The sequence below is a fragment of the Tachypleus tridentatus genome, chromosome 8 (genome assembly GCF_004210375.1).
Source record: "Tachypleus tridentatus isolate NWPU-2018 chromosome 8, ASM421037v1, whole genome shotgun sequence".
Taxonomy (NCBI): domain Eukaryota; kingdom Metazoa; phylum Arthropoda; class Merostomata; order Xiphosura; family Limulidae; genus Tachypleus; species Tachypleus tridentatus.
In genome coordinates this window covers 147,831,854-147,849,483 of record NC_134832.1, presented here as the reverse complement: position 1 = coordinate 147,849,483, position 17,630 = coordinate 147,831,854, and the positions used below count along the sequence as shown (strand labels likewise).

General features: G+C 32.3%; 1 protein-coding gene across 1 annotated transcript in view; it reads left to right on the top strand.

Annotated features, from left to right (window-relative positions):
- The window catches only part of LOC143223723 (U5 small nuclear ribonucleoprotein 200 kDa helicase-like), a 53,368-nt gene extending 36,028 nt beyond the window's left edge, over positions 1-17,340 (top strand). The window contains exons 13-25 of the mRNA XM_076452062.1: positions 294-443; positions 574-635; positions 1,667-1,847; positions 7,160-7,264; positions 7,946-8,227; positions 8,553-8,705; positions 8,895-9,166; positions 9,406-9,697; positions 11,410-11,480; positions 12,535-12,635; positions 13,467-13,640; positions 14,362-14,621; positions 17,216-17,340. Of these exons, the coding sequence (XP_076308177.1) occupies positions 294-443; positions 574-635; positions 1,667-1,847; positions 7,160-7,264; positions 7,946-8,227; positions 8,553-8,705; positions 8,895-9,166; positions 9,406-9,697; positions 11,410-11,480; positions 12,535-12,635; positions 13,467-13,640; positions 14,362-14,621; positions 17,216-17,329 (2,217 nt within the window). The 3' untranslated portion in view covers positions 17,330-17,340. The remainder of the gene's footprint in view (positions 1-293; positions 444-573; positions 636-1,666; positions 1,848-7,159; positions 7,265-7,945; positions 8,228-8,552; positions 8,706-8,894; positions 9,167-9,405; positions 9,698-11,409; positions 11,481-12,534; positions 12,636-13,466; positions 13,641-14,361; positions 14,622-17,215) is intronic.
- Positions 17,341-17,630: the final 290 nt, after the last annotated feature.

The following is a 17,630-nucleotide window of genomic DNA, read 5'->3' as shown; positions in this document are numbered from 1 at the left end:
ACATTGTTCAGGTGATAGTTGTATCCTGAGATGGTAATGAAACTGTTTACCGATTTGTTTTTTTTATCAAGTGATACTTGCATCCTGAGTTAATAATCAAATTGTTTTACCTGTTGTTTTTTTTTTTATCAATATCAGGTTTCAAGAATAGTTATAAAGTTGAACAGTAACTTGTTTGATTACATTAAACTGTGAAATTAAAAAGCACATGATTTGATATTTTAATTTGCTTTTAAAGTTGGCTGATACTGATTTTTGACAATATCTTCATTGTTTTGTTTTTTTTTATATAGGTGTTGGTTTTTGTTCATTCACGGAAAGAAACTGGAAAGACTGCTCGGGCTGTTAGGGACATGTGTTTAGAGAAGGATACCTTAGGTCACTTTTTACGTGAAGGATCAGCATCGACAGAGGTACTTCGGACAGAGGCAGAACAGGTTAAGGTAAGCACAGTGTCACCTGGTGGTAATACCTAACAAAAACTGTTCATCATTCTTTGTATACGTTGTACTTGTGAAGCATGTAAAGTGATGTAGCTTTATTTAGATGTTTTCTTTCATTTTATTTTTCAAGAACTTGGAGTTGAAAGATCTATTGCCATATGGTTTTGCCATTCATCATGCTGGAATGACCAGGTATGTTGTTTGATATATTTGTTGTTACTTAAAACTTAAATACTTTAAAATTTATTTTTCTTCATCACAAAAAAACAATTAGAGATATTGTTAACATATGTTTGGTTATTAATTAATTAACAAAATCAGTATAGCTGAATTGTTTGTAGAATTACATTTTTTGGTTTAGCCAAATAAAATTATATTACTTACTCATTCCAAGTCATGATAGGATTGATATTTGTGTTTAAGGTATTACATAATCTAATCACAATAATTGTCATATAAAAATTTAAATTTTGTACTGGGGGGGGGAGGTATTTAGAAATAGTTCTTATGATTCTTACCTTTCTTTGTGTGCAATATTAAGAAGTTATTTTGGTATTATTTAGAAAAATTTCTTTAAATTATTATTCTGTTTAATAATTATTAAGATTTTGTGTAGATTATCCAATGTCTCTTGACACCTTTTCAGTTAGCTCTTTGTATTAGTTAATAACATGTACAAATTGGAGTACATAGTTTTGAAAAATTTCTTTAAAGTGTGGTATATATGGGCCTGACTTATGTCATGGGTTAAGAAAATTTATTAATTTCTCACTACAAAAACTTTTAATGTTGAATGTGTACAATTGATCTTTGACTTGTTTATATATTGTGTCTAAAATAAATTGGACAAAGTGGTTAAAATATTGAAATTGTTCAAACTGAATACATTTGAGTTAAATTTTGAATGTAACTGTATGAAACATTCTGAAGATTATTCATGATGACGAGAAACTCGTGAAGTAAAAATGTATTCTAAATATGGCTAGTATGGGTATTAAAATTTTAATTAAAATAAAGTACTTAACAGTGTTTCGAACTTCATGGGTAATCGTCAGTTTAACCTGTGTGTGTTTAAAATATTTCAAAAAGGATTATACTAGTTATTTATTTATCACATTTGTTACTTTTATTTGATGCCTTTTCGTAAACAGTTTATTACAATCATATATTCATTGATGATAATTATGAAAACAGTAACAACAGTGTTTTGTTTAACACATCAGGGTGGACCGTACTCTGGTGGAAGATCTGTTTGCTGACCGTCACATTCAAGTATTAGTTTCCACAGCAACACTAGCCTGGGGAGTGAATCTTCCAGCACACACTGTGATAATAAAAGGTACTCAGGTATATAATCCAGAGAAAGGACGTTGGGTTGAACTAGGAGCTTTGGATATTCTTCAGGTAGACATAAGTTGTTACTGTAGCATTACACAAGTGTAACCTTCTAATAATGAAATTTGCAGTTTTCATTGTTGTTGTTTTTGTTACACTGAAGTCTAAATTGTTATTATATCATATGGAAAAGATTGTGTTTAGAAATGGATCTCTCTCTGAACCAGAGTTGTCTTATGGCAGAGATCAGTTGTGAAAAGTTGGAGATTATTTGATTTTGTTCAAATTAATTTGATGTGATATGAATATTACTGTATCCAGTTTCCAAATCAGACAAAAGTTGACAAAATTATGGCAGCAGAAGCCATATAGTTGCTGAAAGTAATTTTTATTATGTGCATTATGGGTATACTACATCAGCTTTCTTCTTTATCCATCATTGCACCTGGTTTTCTGACCAAACTCCTACAGACCTTCAGCAAACGTCCTCAAGTCCTGGTGACCATAACTGAAACATAGTTGTTATGTGGCATCTTGTCATCCTTGATTACCTGCATGTACAATTTTCTGAGAAATTCATCTTGCAGTCTGTGCAGTTACTGTGGATAAGGTCAAAATGGACTTTAACAGCCTGTGTTAGATCAGATCCATCTACTAAACCCAAGGATGCTGCAGTTGCACTCAAAAATGGGTTTGATGCTGACAAGAACTGTAGTGATAGTCACAGTAGAAGTCTCCACTCAGATAAGAAGATCATTAGGAATGTCTCCAACTGGAAACAAGCAACAGAGGAAGGATGCTTTATTTGATAAGAAGATCATTAGGAATGTCTCCAACTGGAAACAAGCAACAGAGGAAGGATGCTTTATTTGATAAGAAGATCATTAGGAATGTCTCCAACTGGAAACAAGCAACAGAGGAAGGATGCTTTATTTGATAAGAAGATCATTAGAATGTCTCCAACTGGAAACAAGCAACAGAGGAAGGATGCTTTATTTGATAAGAAGATCATTAGGAATGTCTCCAACTGGAAACAAGCAACAGAGGAAGGATGCTTTATTTGATAAGAAGATCATTAGGAATGTCTCCAACTGGAAACAAGCAACAGAGGAAGGATGCTTTATTTGATAAGAAGATCATTAGGAATGTCTCCAACTGGAAACAAGCAACAGAGGAAGGATGCTTTATTTGATAAGAAGATCATTAGGAATGTCTCCAACTGGAAACAAGCAACAGAGGAAGGATGCTTTATTTGATAAGAAGATCATTAGGAATGTCTCCAACTGGAAACAAGCAACAGAGGAAGGATGCTTTATTTGATAAGAAGATCATTAGGAATGTCTCCAACTGGAAACAAGCAACAGAGGAAGGATGCTTTATTTGATTTGAAACTCAAGAAAAAGAAGCTAACCAGTTATTGTGTGTGAACACTGAGGGTAAAGTGGTGTGGAACCCATTCTGACTGAAATAACTTAACCAATTATTGTATGTGAACACTGAGGGTAAAGTGGTGTGGAACCCATTCTGACTGAAATAACTTAACCAGTTATTGTGTGTGAACACTGAGGGTAAAGTGGTGTGGAACCCATTCTGACTGAAATAACTTAACCAGTTATTGTGTGTGAACACTGAGGGTAAAGTGGTGTGGAACCCATTCTGACTGAAATAACTTAACCAGTTATTGTGTGTGAACACTGAGGGTAAAGTGGTGTGGAACCCATTCTGACTGAAATAACTTAACCAGTTATTGTGTGTGAACACTGAGGGTAAAGTGGTGTGGAACCCATTCTGACTGAAATAACTTAACCAGTTATTGTGTGTGAACACTGAGGGTAAAGTGGTGTGGAACCCATTCTGACTGAAATAACTTAACCAGTTATTGTGTGTGAACACTGAGGGTAAAGTGGTGTGGAACCCATTCTGACTGAAATAACTTAACCAGTTATTGTATGTGAACACTGAGGGTAAAGTGGTGTGGAACCCATTCTGACTGAAATAACTTAACCAGTTATTGTATGTGAACACTGAGGGTAAAGTGGTGTGGAACCCATTCTGACTGAAATAACTTAACCAGTTATGTGTGTGAACACTGAGGGTAAAGTGGTGTGAAACCCATTCTGACTGAAATAACTTAACCAGTTATTGTATGTGAACACTGAGGGTAAAGTGGTGTGGAACCCATTCTGACTGAAATAACTTAACCAGTTATTGTGTGTGAACACTGAGGGTAAAGTGGTGTGGAACCCATTCTGACTGAAATAACTTAACCAGTTATTGTATGTGAACACTGAGGGTAAAGTGGTGTGAAACCCATTCTGACTGAAATAACTTAACCAGTTATTGTATGTGAACACTGAGGGTAAAGTGGTGTGAAACCCATTCTGACTGAAATAACTTAACCAGTTATTGTATGTGAACACTGAGGGTAAAGTGGTGTGGAACCCATTCTGACTGAAATAACTTAACCAGTTATTGTGTGTGAACACTGAGGGTAAAGTGGTGTGGAACCCATTCTGACTGAAATAACTTAACCAGTTATTGTGTGTGAACACTGAGGGTAAAGTGGTGTGGAACCCATTCTGACTGAAATAACTTAACCAGTTATTGTGTGTGAACACTGAGGGTAAAGTGGTGTGGAACCCATTCTGACTGAAATAACTTAACCAGTTATTGTGTGTGAACACTGAGGGTAAAGTGGTGTGGAACCCATTCTGACTGAAATAACTTAACCAGTTATTGTATGTGAACACTGAGGGTAAAGTGGTGTGGAACCCATTCTGACTGAAATAACTTAACCAGTTATTGTATGTGAACACTGAGGGTAAAGTGGTGTGGAACCCATTCTGACTGAAATAACTTAACCAGTTATTGTATGTGAACACTGAGGGTAAAGTGGTGTGGAACCCATTCTGACTGAAATAACTTAACCAGTTATTGTATGTGAACACTGAGGGTAAAGTGGTGTGGAACCCATTCTGACTGAAATAACTTAACCAGTTATTGTATGTGAACACTGAGGGTAAAGTGGTGTGGAACCCATTCTGACTGAAATAACTTAACCAGTTATTGTATGTGAACACTGAGGGTAAAGTGGTGTGGAACCCATTCTGACTGAAATAACTTACCATTGTATGGATTGTATGCAGAAGATTCTAAACATTTAAACAATGTGTGCAACACCTCCAAGGATTCTATTCCTCTTTAGCTTGCTGCAACCAACAAAAAACAAAAACACTCTCTCTACTTGAAGGAATGGTCCTGTTTTGATAGTGCATTGCTTAAAAGTTATGGAGGCATCTACTTATAATGTTTGTCATCATGAATATAAAACGCACCTTAATTGATAGGATTTTGTTAATTTGTCGTTTTATCATTTATATGTATTTTCCCAACCTGTGTATTAAGAACACGTGGGAAAATAAAAAAAAATTGCTTTATAAGCAGGTGGCTTTTACACAGAAGCTTACTGAATAGTTTTATTAGAATCATATTTTTTTTATGTTACAAAATAAAAGCCTAATGCATATATAAATATATAATAATTGTTCCAATGATGGATTCTTGTTCAACATTTTAAGGCCCAGACAAAAATCAGGTTTAAAGATTTAGTTTTAAGAGATTTTGTGTGAATAACTTTTCTGCATAATACAAGACTTTGCATTGACAATAAAAAATCTCTAAATCTGGTCTTGTACCAAGGGGGTGCAAGAACTTGTACTTGACCTTACTCTGTAGGGTAGCAAGAACTTGTACTTGACCTTACTCTGTAGGGTAGCAAGAACTTGTACTTGACCTTACTCTGTAGGGTAGCAAGAACTTGTACTTGACCTTACTCTGTAGGGTAGAAAGAACTTGTACTTGACCCTACTCTGGAGGGTAGAAAGAACTTGTACTTGACCCTACTCTGGAGGGTAGAAAGAACTTGTACTTGACCTTACTCTGGAGGGTAAATGTCTTGTTGCCTGCTTTTGTGGTTTGGGCTCCATGATCTAAAAATATGACCTTTAGGCTGAATTTAATAAAAGAAATGGAGAAGCAACTAATAATTTTGAGCTTTTACAGAAACAAGCATGGAATAATAGTAAGCCCTTAAAATAAGTTTTAGTTATAAATGTACAAAACTTGTTTACTGCAATGTCTGCTTTATGGTTTATAAATGTGGACTACATATATACTTAACATCTTGTTCACTGTAATGTCTGTTTTATGGTTTACAAATGTAGACTGCATATGTACTTAACATATCAAAAGGCTGAGTTATTTCTGCATGACGTGTACGTATAAAATCCTGAAAAAAGTAAAATATACAGAACTGACACACATCATCAAGAAGATGTTGGGATGGTTCAGCCGTGCAAGGACAGTCTTTTTATGGGGCTACATAGCTATACATTACTAGGCAATTGTTATGTGTTGTACTAGTCTCTGGCTGTGTGATGTAGACAGGTTGTAATACCCAATGACTAAGTGTTGTAGCTCTGTTTTAATGACCAGTAGTTTTTAAAGGGTTTGTGATATTGCTGTCTCTTATTTCTCAGTGGCTGTAATTGAAATGTAGCTGTGCATTACTACCATGTTGTCATTATAATGTAGCTGTGCATTACTACCATGTTGTCATAATAATGTAGCTGTGCATTACTACCATGTTGTCATAATAATGTAGCTGTGCATTACTACCATGTTGTCATTATAATGTAGCTGTGCATTACTACCATGTTGTCATTATAATGTAGCTGTGCATTACTACCATGTTGTCATTATAATGTAGCTGTGCATTACTACCATGTAGTCATTATAATGTAGCTGTGCATTACTACCATGTTGTCATTATAATGTAGCTGTGCATTACTACCATGTTGTCATTATAATGTAGCTGTGCCATTACTACCATGTTGTCATTATAATGTAGCTGTGTATTAGTACCATGTTGTCATTGTGATGTAACGAGGTTTTACAACCCAGTGGATTTTTTATGTAATTTTTGTCTTTCCCTCTCCATTGTTTGAGTAAAGTTAATAAACTATCTTGGATAATTGTGACCCAAGCATCAAGAGGTTCATAAGTTACAGACAAAACAGTTATGTTTGAAAGAAAAACAACTTTGAGGTTAGTGACCCTTGTCACAGTGGCAGTAAATGAAAATGTAGGTTTACAAGGTGTTACAGAGTGCAGGTAAGTACTTTACAATTGATTATGGATGTTGTGTTTCAATAGAGAACATTGGCTTTATTTGTCACACAAACTGGGATCAGGTCATCATCCTTTGTGGTGGTTATTTTTTTATTTTTAAAATGTTTTTGTATTTATTGATTAAGAAGTTTACTTTTGTATGAGTTTTAAATGTTTTGCACTACATAATCTCAGTCTACATATTTTGGCAGATGTTAGGTCGAGCTGGTAGACCCCAGTATGATACTAAAGGGGAAGGCATACTGATGACCAACCACAGTGAACTCCAATACTACTTGTCCCTTCTAAATCAGCAGGTTAGTAAGATAAAACACTGAATTTGTGTAAGGAAGCTTCACTTTTAAAGGTATCTTAATGTGTTATACATCAGATATTAAGTAAGAATAAATGAGGACTATAAGTCCAAATCATAATACAGTGAAGTAGTAAGACTGTTGTGTAAGGAAAATTTACTTTTAAAACTATCTTAATATCTATCTCGGATATTAAGTAAGAATAAATGAGACTTATAAGTCTAAATCATAACTGAAGAAGAAATGGGGTCAATATTTCTGCATCATGGCACGTGAACCACGTGTTTTTCTGTACAGGCATTAATATTTGTTTCTCTATATTTCACAATTTTCTATGAGTATTGTTGAAAGTTTATTGCTTATGTTTTAACTCTAAATAGCTTTTGTTTACTTACCAGTTTGAAACTGATTTTGCAGGTAAATGTTTTGATACAAATGTTATATAAATAGAAATCGTAACATAAAATGTTTATAATTAGAAACAGATGAAATGATTCGTTTAGCTATGTTTTCTTTTTCCAGTCATGCAGTTATAAACATTAAAAGTAGTCTCACATAAAACTAGAATTTCTGTTATTTCATGTCACATAATTATGATCTGTAGGATTATGTACTTGAGATATTTTGCTGGTTTCTTGTAATATCTGAATGTGTAATTGAAATATGGTTAAATTAATATTGCAGCTGCCAATAGAGAGCCAGCTGATCAGCAAACTCCCAGATATGCTTAATGCAGAAATAGTGCTTGGTAATGTCCAGAACATTAAAGAAGCTTCTCTGTGGCTGGGCTACACTTACCTGTACATTAGAATGTTAAGGTCCCCAACCCTGTATGGTATTTCTCATGATGAGTTAAAGTCGGACCCTCTGCTGGAACAGCACAGAGCTGATCTAATTTTTTCTGCAGCCTGTATTCTAGACAAGAATAATTCTATCAAATTTGACAAGAAAACTGGAAATTTCCAGGTAATGTTTTTTTTTATCTGCTTTCATTTTTCCAGTAATAATCAGATGACAAGGAAATTGTGCTGGGAAGTCAAAAGAAAATCTTTGTATTAAAACAGACTTAAGAATAGGGTCAAGAAAGAGCTAAAGATGGAAATTAAAAATTTGTTATATTGAGTTTTGTTTACTTTGTACAAACTTGCAAACTTTGTTGTTTACGTACATCTTAGTTTAACTTTTGTCTTAATGTAGTAATGTATGTATAGTTCGAGTATTGCAGCATTTTATTCACACCATATTTTCCTGAAGAGAAAAATTCACTGCTAATTTTTTATGTCCCTTCCAGGTAACAGAGTTGGGACGTATTGCTAGCCACTACTACTGTACTCATGAGACCATGTCCACCTACAACACTCTACTTAAACCAACGTTAAGTGAGATTGAGCTGTTCAGGGTTTTCTCGTTGTCATCAGAGTTCAAGAATATTAACATCAGAGAAGTAGGTACCTGTTTACTGTATTCACAATCATTGTTGTACAGTGAAAGGAATAACAGTCGTTGCTGTTGATTTATAATTTTATCAGAGCAATAACCTTTCAAAAACCCGAGTGATTGTTCTTTAAGATAAACTGACAGTAAATAAAATGTTCTTCATTTATTTCTGATAATGGAATATTTGTATCTGTAGGAAGAGAAGCTAGAACTTCAGAAACTGATGGAACGGGTTCCAATCCCTATCAAGGAAAGCATTGAAGAAACAAGTGCCAAGGTTAATGTCCTGCTTCAAGCTTACATATCTCAGTTAAAACTGGAAGGCTTGGCATTGATGGCAGACATGGTGTATGTAACACAGAGTGCAGCTAGGCTAATGAGAGCAATATTTGAGATTGTCCTACATCGAGGCTGGGCCCAGCTAACAGACAAAGCAATGTCTCTTTGCAAGATGATTGATAAAAGAATGTAAGCTGTTAATAATTGGTAGTATTTAATTTCATATTTCATAAGATTTAACCTAAACTACAGGGGGGGAAAAACGTTACATGTATATTTATTAGAGTATTTCTATGATGTAGTCCAACTAACCTTGTGACCAAAGCATAGTTGAAATGCCAATAGACACTTTTGTAGTGAAAAAGCTAGTTAATTCATTTAATAATAAGATAATTTTTGTCTTTGTTTCAAAATGTCCTTATTTCCAGGTGGCAGTCCATGTCGCCACTGAGACAGTTCAAAAAAATTCCAGAGGAGGTTGTGAAAAAAATTGAAAAGAAAAACTTCCCTTGGGAGCGACTTTATGATCTTGGCCCTAACGAAATTGGGGAGCTTTTGAGAATGCCAAAACTAGGAAAGACTGTGCATAAGTACCTTCATCAGTTTCCCAAGTTGGAGCTATCTGCACACATTCAACCCATTACCCGTTCTACCCTCAGAGTTGAACTTACCATCACTCCAGACTTCCAGTGGGATGAAAAAGTTCATGGAACATCTGAGGTATTTTTATATTTGTAAATATAAAGAAGACTTTTGAGTTTTTATGTTCCAAAAGTTTATTATAATTAGAACAGACTATTTTCATGTGCTGGAAAATTGTTTTAATTTTTTATCTGGTAAAATTTGTTTCGTAATTTTATTTCTGTTACCTCCATTTTGTGTACTTCTGTATGTATTTGAGACATGATGCTGCTTCATATACAGTGAACTGATTGGTACAGCACTTCTTCAAACCATTGAAGATATGAGCCCCCATGTATTACTACAAAGTATTGGAAATTAGTGTTTCACATGTCTTGAAGTTGTGGACATTTTAAATTTATTTATGATAAACTTTTGAGTGGTATACATATAAAGTGTACAAATAATGCCAGTTACTGAACTTCATAAAAGTGTTTTCTTTTTATTTCTATGACCTGGCATGATCAGGAGATTAGGATGCTTGACTCAATGTGAGGATTGTGGGCTCAAATTCCTGTCATGCCAAACATGCTTGCCCTTTCAACTGTGGGGTGTTATAATGTGACATTCAATTTCACTATTCATTGGTAAAAGAGTAGCCCAAGAGATGGTGGTGGGTGGTGATGACTAGCTGCCTTTCCTATAGTCTTAGTACTAAATTAGGAATGTCAGTTCAGATAGCCCTTGTGTAGCTTTGTGCAAAAGTCAAAACAAATAAATGTTTCATTTCTTATCTTTTAACACTTTTGCCCTGTAGGTTAAAGTGCACGTGTTGTGATGTTTGGAGCATTATTTTCAAAATTTTATTTAAATAACATTTTTACTGCTTACCTCAATAAGACTGGCATGAAAATGTAGTTTAATCTCAGAATGAAAATCACTTTACTCTCATACTATTTAAAAATAATTGACAATTTCATGGGCAAATATAAAAAAGTACTTTGTTAAAAAATCTGACTTTTCGTGTGCAAAAACTTTGTAATGTTTACTAAAAGTCTTCTAAATTTCATGAAGATACACTTAATAAATGGTTATGTGTTTGGTCTGATGGGCCTAGGCAGTGTTAGTAAAGTTAAAGTACTTAAACTATATAAAACATGTTACTAGTTCACCTAATTGTATTGACTTTAAAGTCTACTCTTATTCAGTTTAATCTGTTACCATAAGAATTTTTAAAATAAAATGTTGGAGATATTCTAGAATTGATAACGTGTATATACAGCCATCATATGCAGTATGATATAGGTTGATCCCTCTTTTCAATCCAAATGGAAGGCTAACAGCTGAAGTGTATTTTGATGTATAACTTTAGCAGCAAAGTGAAAGTTTTATTCATTTGTTGGTTAGAACAAAATGTGCCTGTGAAAGAAGCTTGCAATATTGTGGACTCCCCTTGGTAAGACAACTGTTTGTTCTTGGATTTACAACAAAAAAAATAGGGGGTTCCTTTCCCCTCAGTGGACACAATAGATAGCATGATGTGGCTGTGCTATCACACATACAATAATGCGTTGTTCTCATTACATGAATGTTTTTCTACATTCATGTTTCATCAGCATTTTTATTTAAGTTTATTTCAATAGACAGCACATCAAATTAACAATTTGATCATTAGTTACCCATATTTACGTCACTTGATTTTCTTTCTTCATTACTGTAATTCTTTAAATGTAAAATAAGCATTATTCAGCTTTATTTAATTGAAAAAGTATATATTAGCAAACTCATAGAAATTTTATTTCTGTGCATAGGCTTTCTGGATTCTGGTGGAGGATGTAGACAGTGAAGTTATTCTTCATCATGAGTATTTTCTGTTGAAGAGGTAGGCTTTATACTTATAGATTGTTTGTAAAAATTGAAGATGAAATACAAGAATTCTTAACCTTTTATAAATCTACTTTTTAAAAGAAACTGGTAATGATAAATATTTTCTTGTTGGTCACTTGTTATTGTGTGTATTAGTTCCAGTAAAAAAAATGTACAGCTTCTTTATCATGTTTTCACTTAATCTCTATTGATTATTTTATGGTTGTAGTCAGGAATACTGCATTGGGTACGCTGCTGTAAATTTTTATGAACATTTTATTCAACTGAGAAAATTGTATTAACGTTCTGAAGAATGTGTGTAAAGGTCTGCATTAATTAAACAATGTGGGTCACATGCTAGATTTGACATTTACAATCTTTAGGGTTTTTTTATACATTAAATAAACAATGTGGGTCACATGCTAGATTTGACAAGTACAATCCTTAGGGTTTTTTATACATTAAATAAAAAATGTGGGTCACATGCTAGATTTGACATTTACAATCCTTAGGGTTTTTTATACATTAAATAAAAAATGTGGGTCACATGCTAGATTTGACATTTACAATCTTTAGGGTTTTTTATACATTAAATAAACAATGTGGGTCACATGCTAGATTTGACATTTACAATCTTTAGGGGTTTTTATACATTAAATAAACAATGTGGGTCACATGCTAGATTTGACATTTACAATCTTTAGGGTTTTTTATACATTAAATAAACAATGTTGGTCACATGCTAGATTTGACATTTACAATTTTTAGGGGTTTTTATACATTAAATAAACAATGTTGGTCACATGCTAGATTTGACATTTACAATCTTTAGGGTATTTTTTATACATTAAATAAACATTGTGGGTCACATGTGAGAAGTAACATATGTTTTGTTTTATTTTAAAGAAATGAGTAATGTAAATGTATTTTGATATTTTAGTTTGTAAAGATTTTTGTCTGAAAATTTAAAATTTTTATTTAGCAGCAAATTTTATAGATATTGAGAAGTATTTCTTTCAACAGATTTACAAGTTATGTAATGTACTAATGGATGCACCTGTAATTTACAGCAAATTTGCAGAAGACGAACATGTGGTAAAGTTTTTTGTACCAGTATTTGAACCACTACCACCCCAATATTTCATCAGAATAGTCTCAGATAGATGGATTGGTAAGTAGATATTTCACAATTTGAATTTCGTGTGTATGTATGACATGGAAAATTTGTTGATTTTTAAATTTTGTGTTATATTAAATATACTTACAAACAAGTCAGTGATGTAAAACTCATTGGTTTTTGAAAGCTTTTTTGTAAGATACTGAGTATTTTTGATGAGAGAAAGTTGACAAGATGTATTTCTTAAAATACGTAAAGGGTTCTAAATATTAATAATTACTTGTTTCATAATCCTCTCGTGGTAAGCCACACGTTGTTCTGGATTAGATTACTGTACGATGCACCAATTTGATATTTCTGTAAGGAGTTTAACCCTATTTTGGAGCATGACCAAGGCTCCTTCTTTCCTATCATAAGTTCCTATAACTTGGATTTTTTTTTAACTGTTTTTGGATATGTTGTTATGCACTGGACTATGTTTTAACACTGTATAATTTCCTAACATTACGTCCAAAAATGTATAGTTTGTGTTAATAGGTAGTGAGAAGTAATAACAGCTGAATATAATTGAGTTAAAATTGATGTACGAGATGATGGCTTTACTAGTGAAACCAATTTAATATATCTACAAGTGGCTTTGTTGTTTTCTTGGAGTTTCAAGAAATATTAACAGTTCAGTTATTGATTAAATATAAAGAAAGTTTAATGTAGTTAGGAGATTGCTGAACAATGATTCGATGCTGCGGATTTGTATAGAAGATTTAGTTTTATCATTAATTCATACTTGGTGAGATACACGGATTGTTTATGTTTCACCTTGTTTTCTCTATGTTATAAACAAACTTCAGTTGGAGAATATTTATATAGTTATTTTTCATATTGTAGGATCCGAGACCCAACTTCCTGTCTCCTTTCGACACTTGATCCTTCCTGAAAAGTATCCTCCCCCAACAGAGCTCCTGGATCTACAACCGTTGCCAGTTTCAGCATTAAGAAACCTTACTTTTGAAACTCTTTATAGTGAAAAGTTCCCCTTTTTTAATCCTATTCAAACACAAGGTGAAAGTTTAGTTTTTCCTGTAACAAATCAGAACTGGATGTTGGGAGACAGAATACATTAAATTTCAATTTAAGATCCTTACATTTGAGCTACAGTAGAGATATTATTATTATTATTATTATTATTATTGTTATTATCATCATTATTATTGTTATTATCATCATTATTATTATTGTTATTATCATTATTATTATTATTATTATTATTGTTATTATCATCATTATTATTATTATCGTTATTGTTATTATTATCGTTATCATTATTATTATCATTGTTGTTATTATCATTGTTATTATTATCATTATTATTATCATTGTTATTGTTATTATTATTATTAATATTATCATGCAATTCCTCATATACAAATCTTAATATTTATGAATCTGATATTAGGTCTTAGAAAAAATTTCAAGTCTTCTGTTAAAAAATTACACATTTTTTATTAAACTAAATTCTTGGTCATTCATTAATGTTGGTTGGTAATGGAAGATTTGTAAATGTAGTTGTTTTGGTATATCTAATAATCTAGCATAACAGGCAACCTTGTAAGAAATGATTTTTATGGTTTTTTTATGTAGTATTATGTCATCAAAGTAAACTCTATGCTCCAGTTGTTCAAAGTTAAGGAAAATAATATTTTAGCACACTAAAACAAATGATAGATATACAGTATAAGCTAATAAAATCCTTATATATTAATAAAGTTTTATTTTATTTCAGTATTTAATGCTGTTTATAACAGTGAAGACAATGTGTTCATTGGAGCACCTACTGGAAGCGGGAAGACTATCTGTGCAGAGTTTGCTATTTTGAGGCTTTTTTCAAATAATCCAGAAGGACGGTGTGTTTACATTACACCAAAGGAATCTCTAGCAGAACAGGTGTATGCTGACTGGATGAATAAGTTCAGTGTACAGCTTAGTAAAAAGGTTGTTTTATTGACAGGAGAAACTAGTACTGACTTAAAGTTATTGGCTAAGGTGAGTAAGTCTTTCTTGTTTTTGTAGTTGTATGGGAGTATTTTAAAGATTTAATAACAAAAGCTGTTCTGATATCATTCCAGAAGTTTCTCTTGACAACAATGAAATCAACAACTGGAATAGATAAACTATCAATAAAACAATAAAAAGTTGTTAGTTCCCTGAAAACAAATTAATCTGGATTTGGGGGATGTTGTGACATTTTGGAAGATAAATTTATTAGATGAACAGTTCGTGTTTTATGTACTTTCTGTTTAAAGTAATTTTCATTTCTAATAATTGTTTTCTATTAAATTATCTCTGAAATCTATGGGTTTGTTCCACAATATCGTGTAAATTTGGTTTAACAAATATTATGACACAGATACTGAATATACTGTTACATTTAATGTATTCAAATAGCACAAAAATAACGTGTTATTAAAAATAAATTAACACATTTTAATTTTCATAATAAATATTGTTTGGAATACTCATCCTACAATGCCTGACACATAACAGTTAAACCAATTTGAAAAGTGTGTTTGTGAGTTTGTCAGTTTTTGTCATATTTTTAGTGATTTGTAGTAAGAAATAAGCTCTTTCAACCAATATAATAAAGAAACAAAGGAAATACATATCAAAAAGTTAAAATCTGGCAGACATGTAACATGAAATCACAATCTTACACCATACAGTGATATTAGTCTTAAGATCTAAAGTAAGTATCTTTAGTGTATTTTCAAAATAATACCACTGCACCAAGTGTGGAAATTTCAAAATTTTACTGGGTACTTGTTCAAAGTCATTACAGTTTTGATGCTACAAACATATGTATATCTTCAAATAATATGGTATTCTTTCAGTAAACATTGGGCTATTTAGTGAAGTATTTTAATAAAAGTTTAACTCTAAACAAATATAAAGTCTTTTTTTCTAATAATTGAAGTACAAAGTAATTTTGTGTCAAAAGTAGCTCTCTTTGTATAATCTGTAAACCTATTAAGTATTTCAAACAATTGTTTTGGTAAGACTTTTTATTTTATTTGGTAGTTTCTCTACTCTGTACAAAGTTGGTCAGGTTGACTAATCTCATAACCACCAAAATGAATCGATAAAAATATAGTTTTTTTTCTCTCTACAATGACTTCAAATAGTAATATGAAACTACTTTTGTTTATCCTAATTGACTTTAAGCTTGTAACATTATGTGATCTATTTATACTTTTAAACCATACCTAACTACTATTGCCACCTTTGTAGGTTCTAAATCACTTTGGGAATGTGGAGCTCACATTACCCATGAGTTATTCTGAGTTGCTCCTATGCATACCTTGTGAAACATTATTATTTATTTTACTTTAACTAACCTAAAGAAATACTTATTTTTATATTTCAGTGACTTTCTTAATATCAAAGAATTTATGAAAACAAAGTATCTACCTGTTGTTTTGCTGTGGGTTATCAGTGTCACTTAACACTACTTTTTTTTATACCAATAATGAAATATTATTTAATTAAATAATGCACCACAGAACATAGACTAATAACATGCTAAAGTAGATAATGTTTCAAAACTCTAACGGTTACTCTGACATTCTAACTATGAGGTAAGAGCTGTTCCAAATTCATCGATGCAAGTTGATATGTGGCAAGGAGGTTTGTAGGAACGAACTTGGCTGTAATATAATACATTAGCTGATAGATGAAAACCTTAGATTTCTATTGGTTATAGGTAGTATAATATTAAATGTAATAGGGAACTATTAAATCCTGAAGGAAAGGAAGTGACAGGATAGTGTGCAAAAAAGAATTTCATTTTCTGTTTGATGGTTCTTTAACCAAATGAGATTGAAGGCTATAAAAATTTTGCCTTAGTGATGATGATTTGACAATGAGTAATTCTTGTTAACCCATATTTATTTTAGGGGTAGTAAATAAATTGCAAAATAGTGGTTGTCTAGAAAAAAAAACGTCAGGTGTTGTATTAGGGAAAATTTAAGATTTTGTTTATATTGCTTTATAAAATCAAGAATTTTAAACATATATACTATTACAATATAGATTATTAGCTATAATTCTGTTCTGTACTAATTAGTGTGGTTCGGCATGGCCAGGTGGTTAAGGCGCTCAACTCATAATCCGAGGTCACGGTTTGAATCCCTGTCACACCAAACATGCTTGCCCTTTCCATCATGGGGCATTATAATGTGACAGTCAATCCAACTATTTGTTGGTAAAAGAGTAGCCCAAGAATTCATGGTGGGTGGTGAATACACTGCTAAATTAGGGATGCCTAGCTCTTATAACTCTCATGTAGCTTTGTGCAAAATTCAAAACAAACCATACTAATTGGTATAACAAAAAAAAAATAGTCTAATTAAAATTTGGTTTAAATCACTAAAAACCTTGAGACATGCTGTATAGGATGCCTGTTGCAAAAGGGTTGATAAATTGTGTATTATTTGTCTCTTGTGTAAACAAGCTAGTCTTCTAAATACTTATATTAAGTTTCATGAGTTTGATTAAACATTGCATTGATAAAGTGTAAAATATCCTGTAAGTATTATGGATAACTACCCTGTCACTATAGAAAGTTTTAATTTTGTTTTCAGGGTAACATTATCATTGGAACTCCAGAAAAGTGGGATGTCTTGTCACGACGGTGGAAACAGCGGAAAATGTGCAGAATGTCAACTTGTTCATTATGGATGAACTTCAGCTGCTAGGGCGCTGATGGGGTATGTATGAAGTTGAAGTTTTTCATGTTTATATGTATGTGAAGATAAAAATAAAATATATTGTTTGTTTTTTGTTTTGATCTAATTGTGTTTACTAAAAGAATAATAAAACTGCTTAAAATATTTACTTTGTATAAATAAATATTTATCATGTTGCTTTTTTCTTTTATGGTTATTGCATGATGCAATTCTTTAGATTAACTCTCAAGTTTCTCACTCGTTTTATGTCCTTCCCTGGCCATCAGATACAAATATTTGCATCCCACACTATGTGAAGCATATTGGTTTG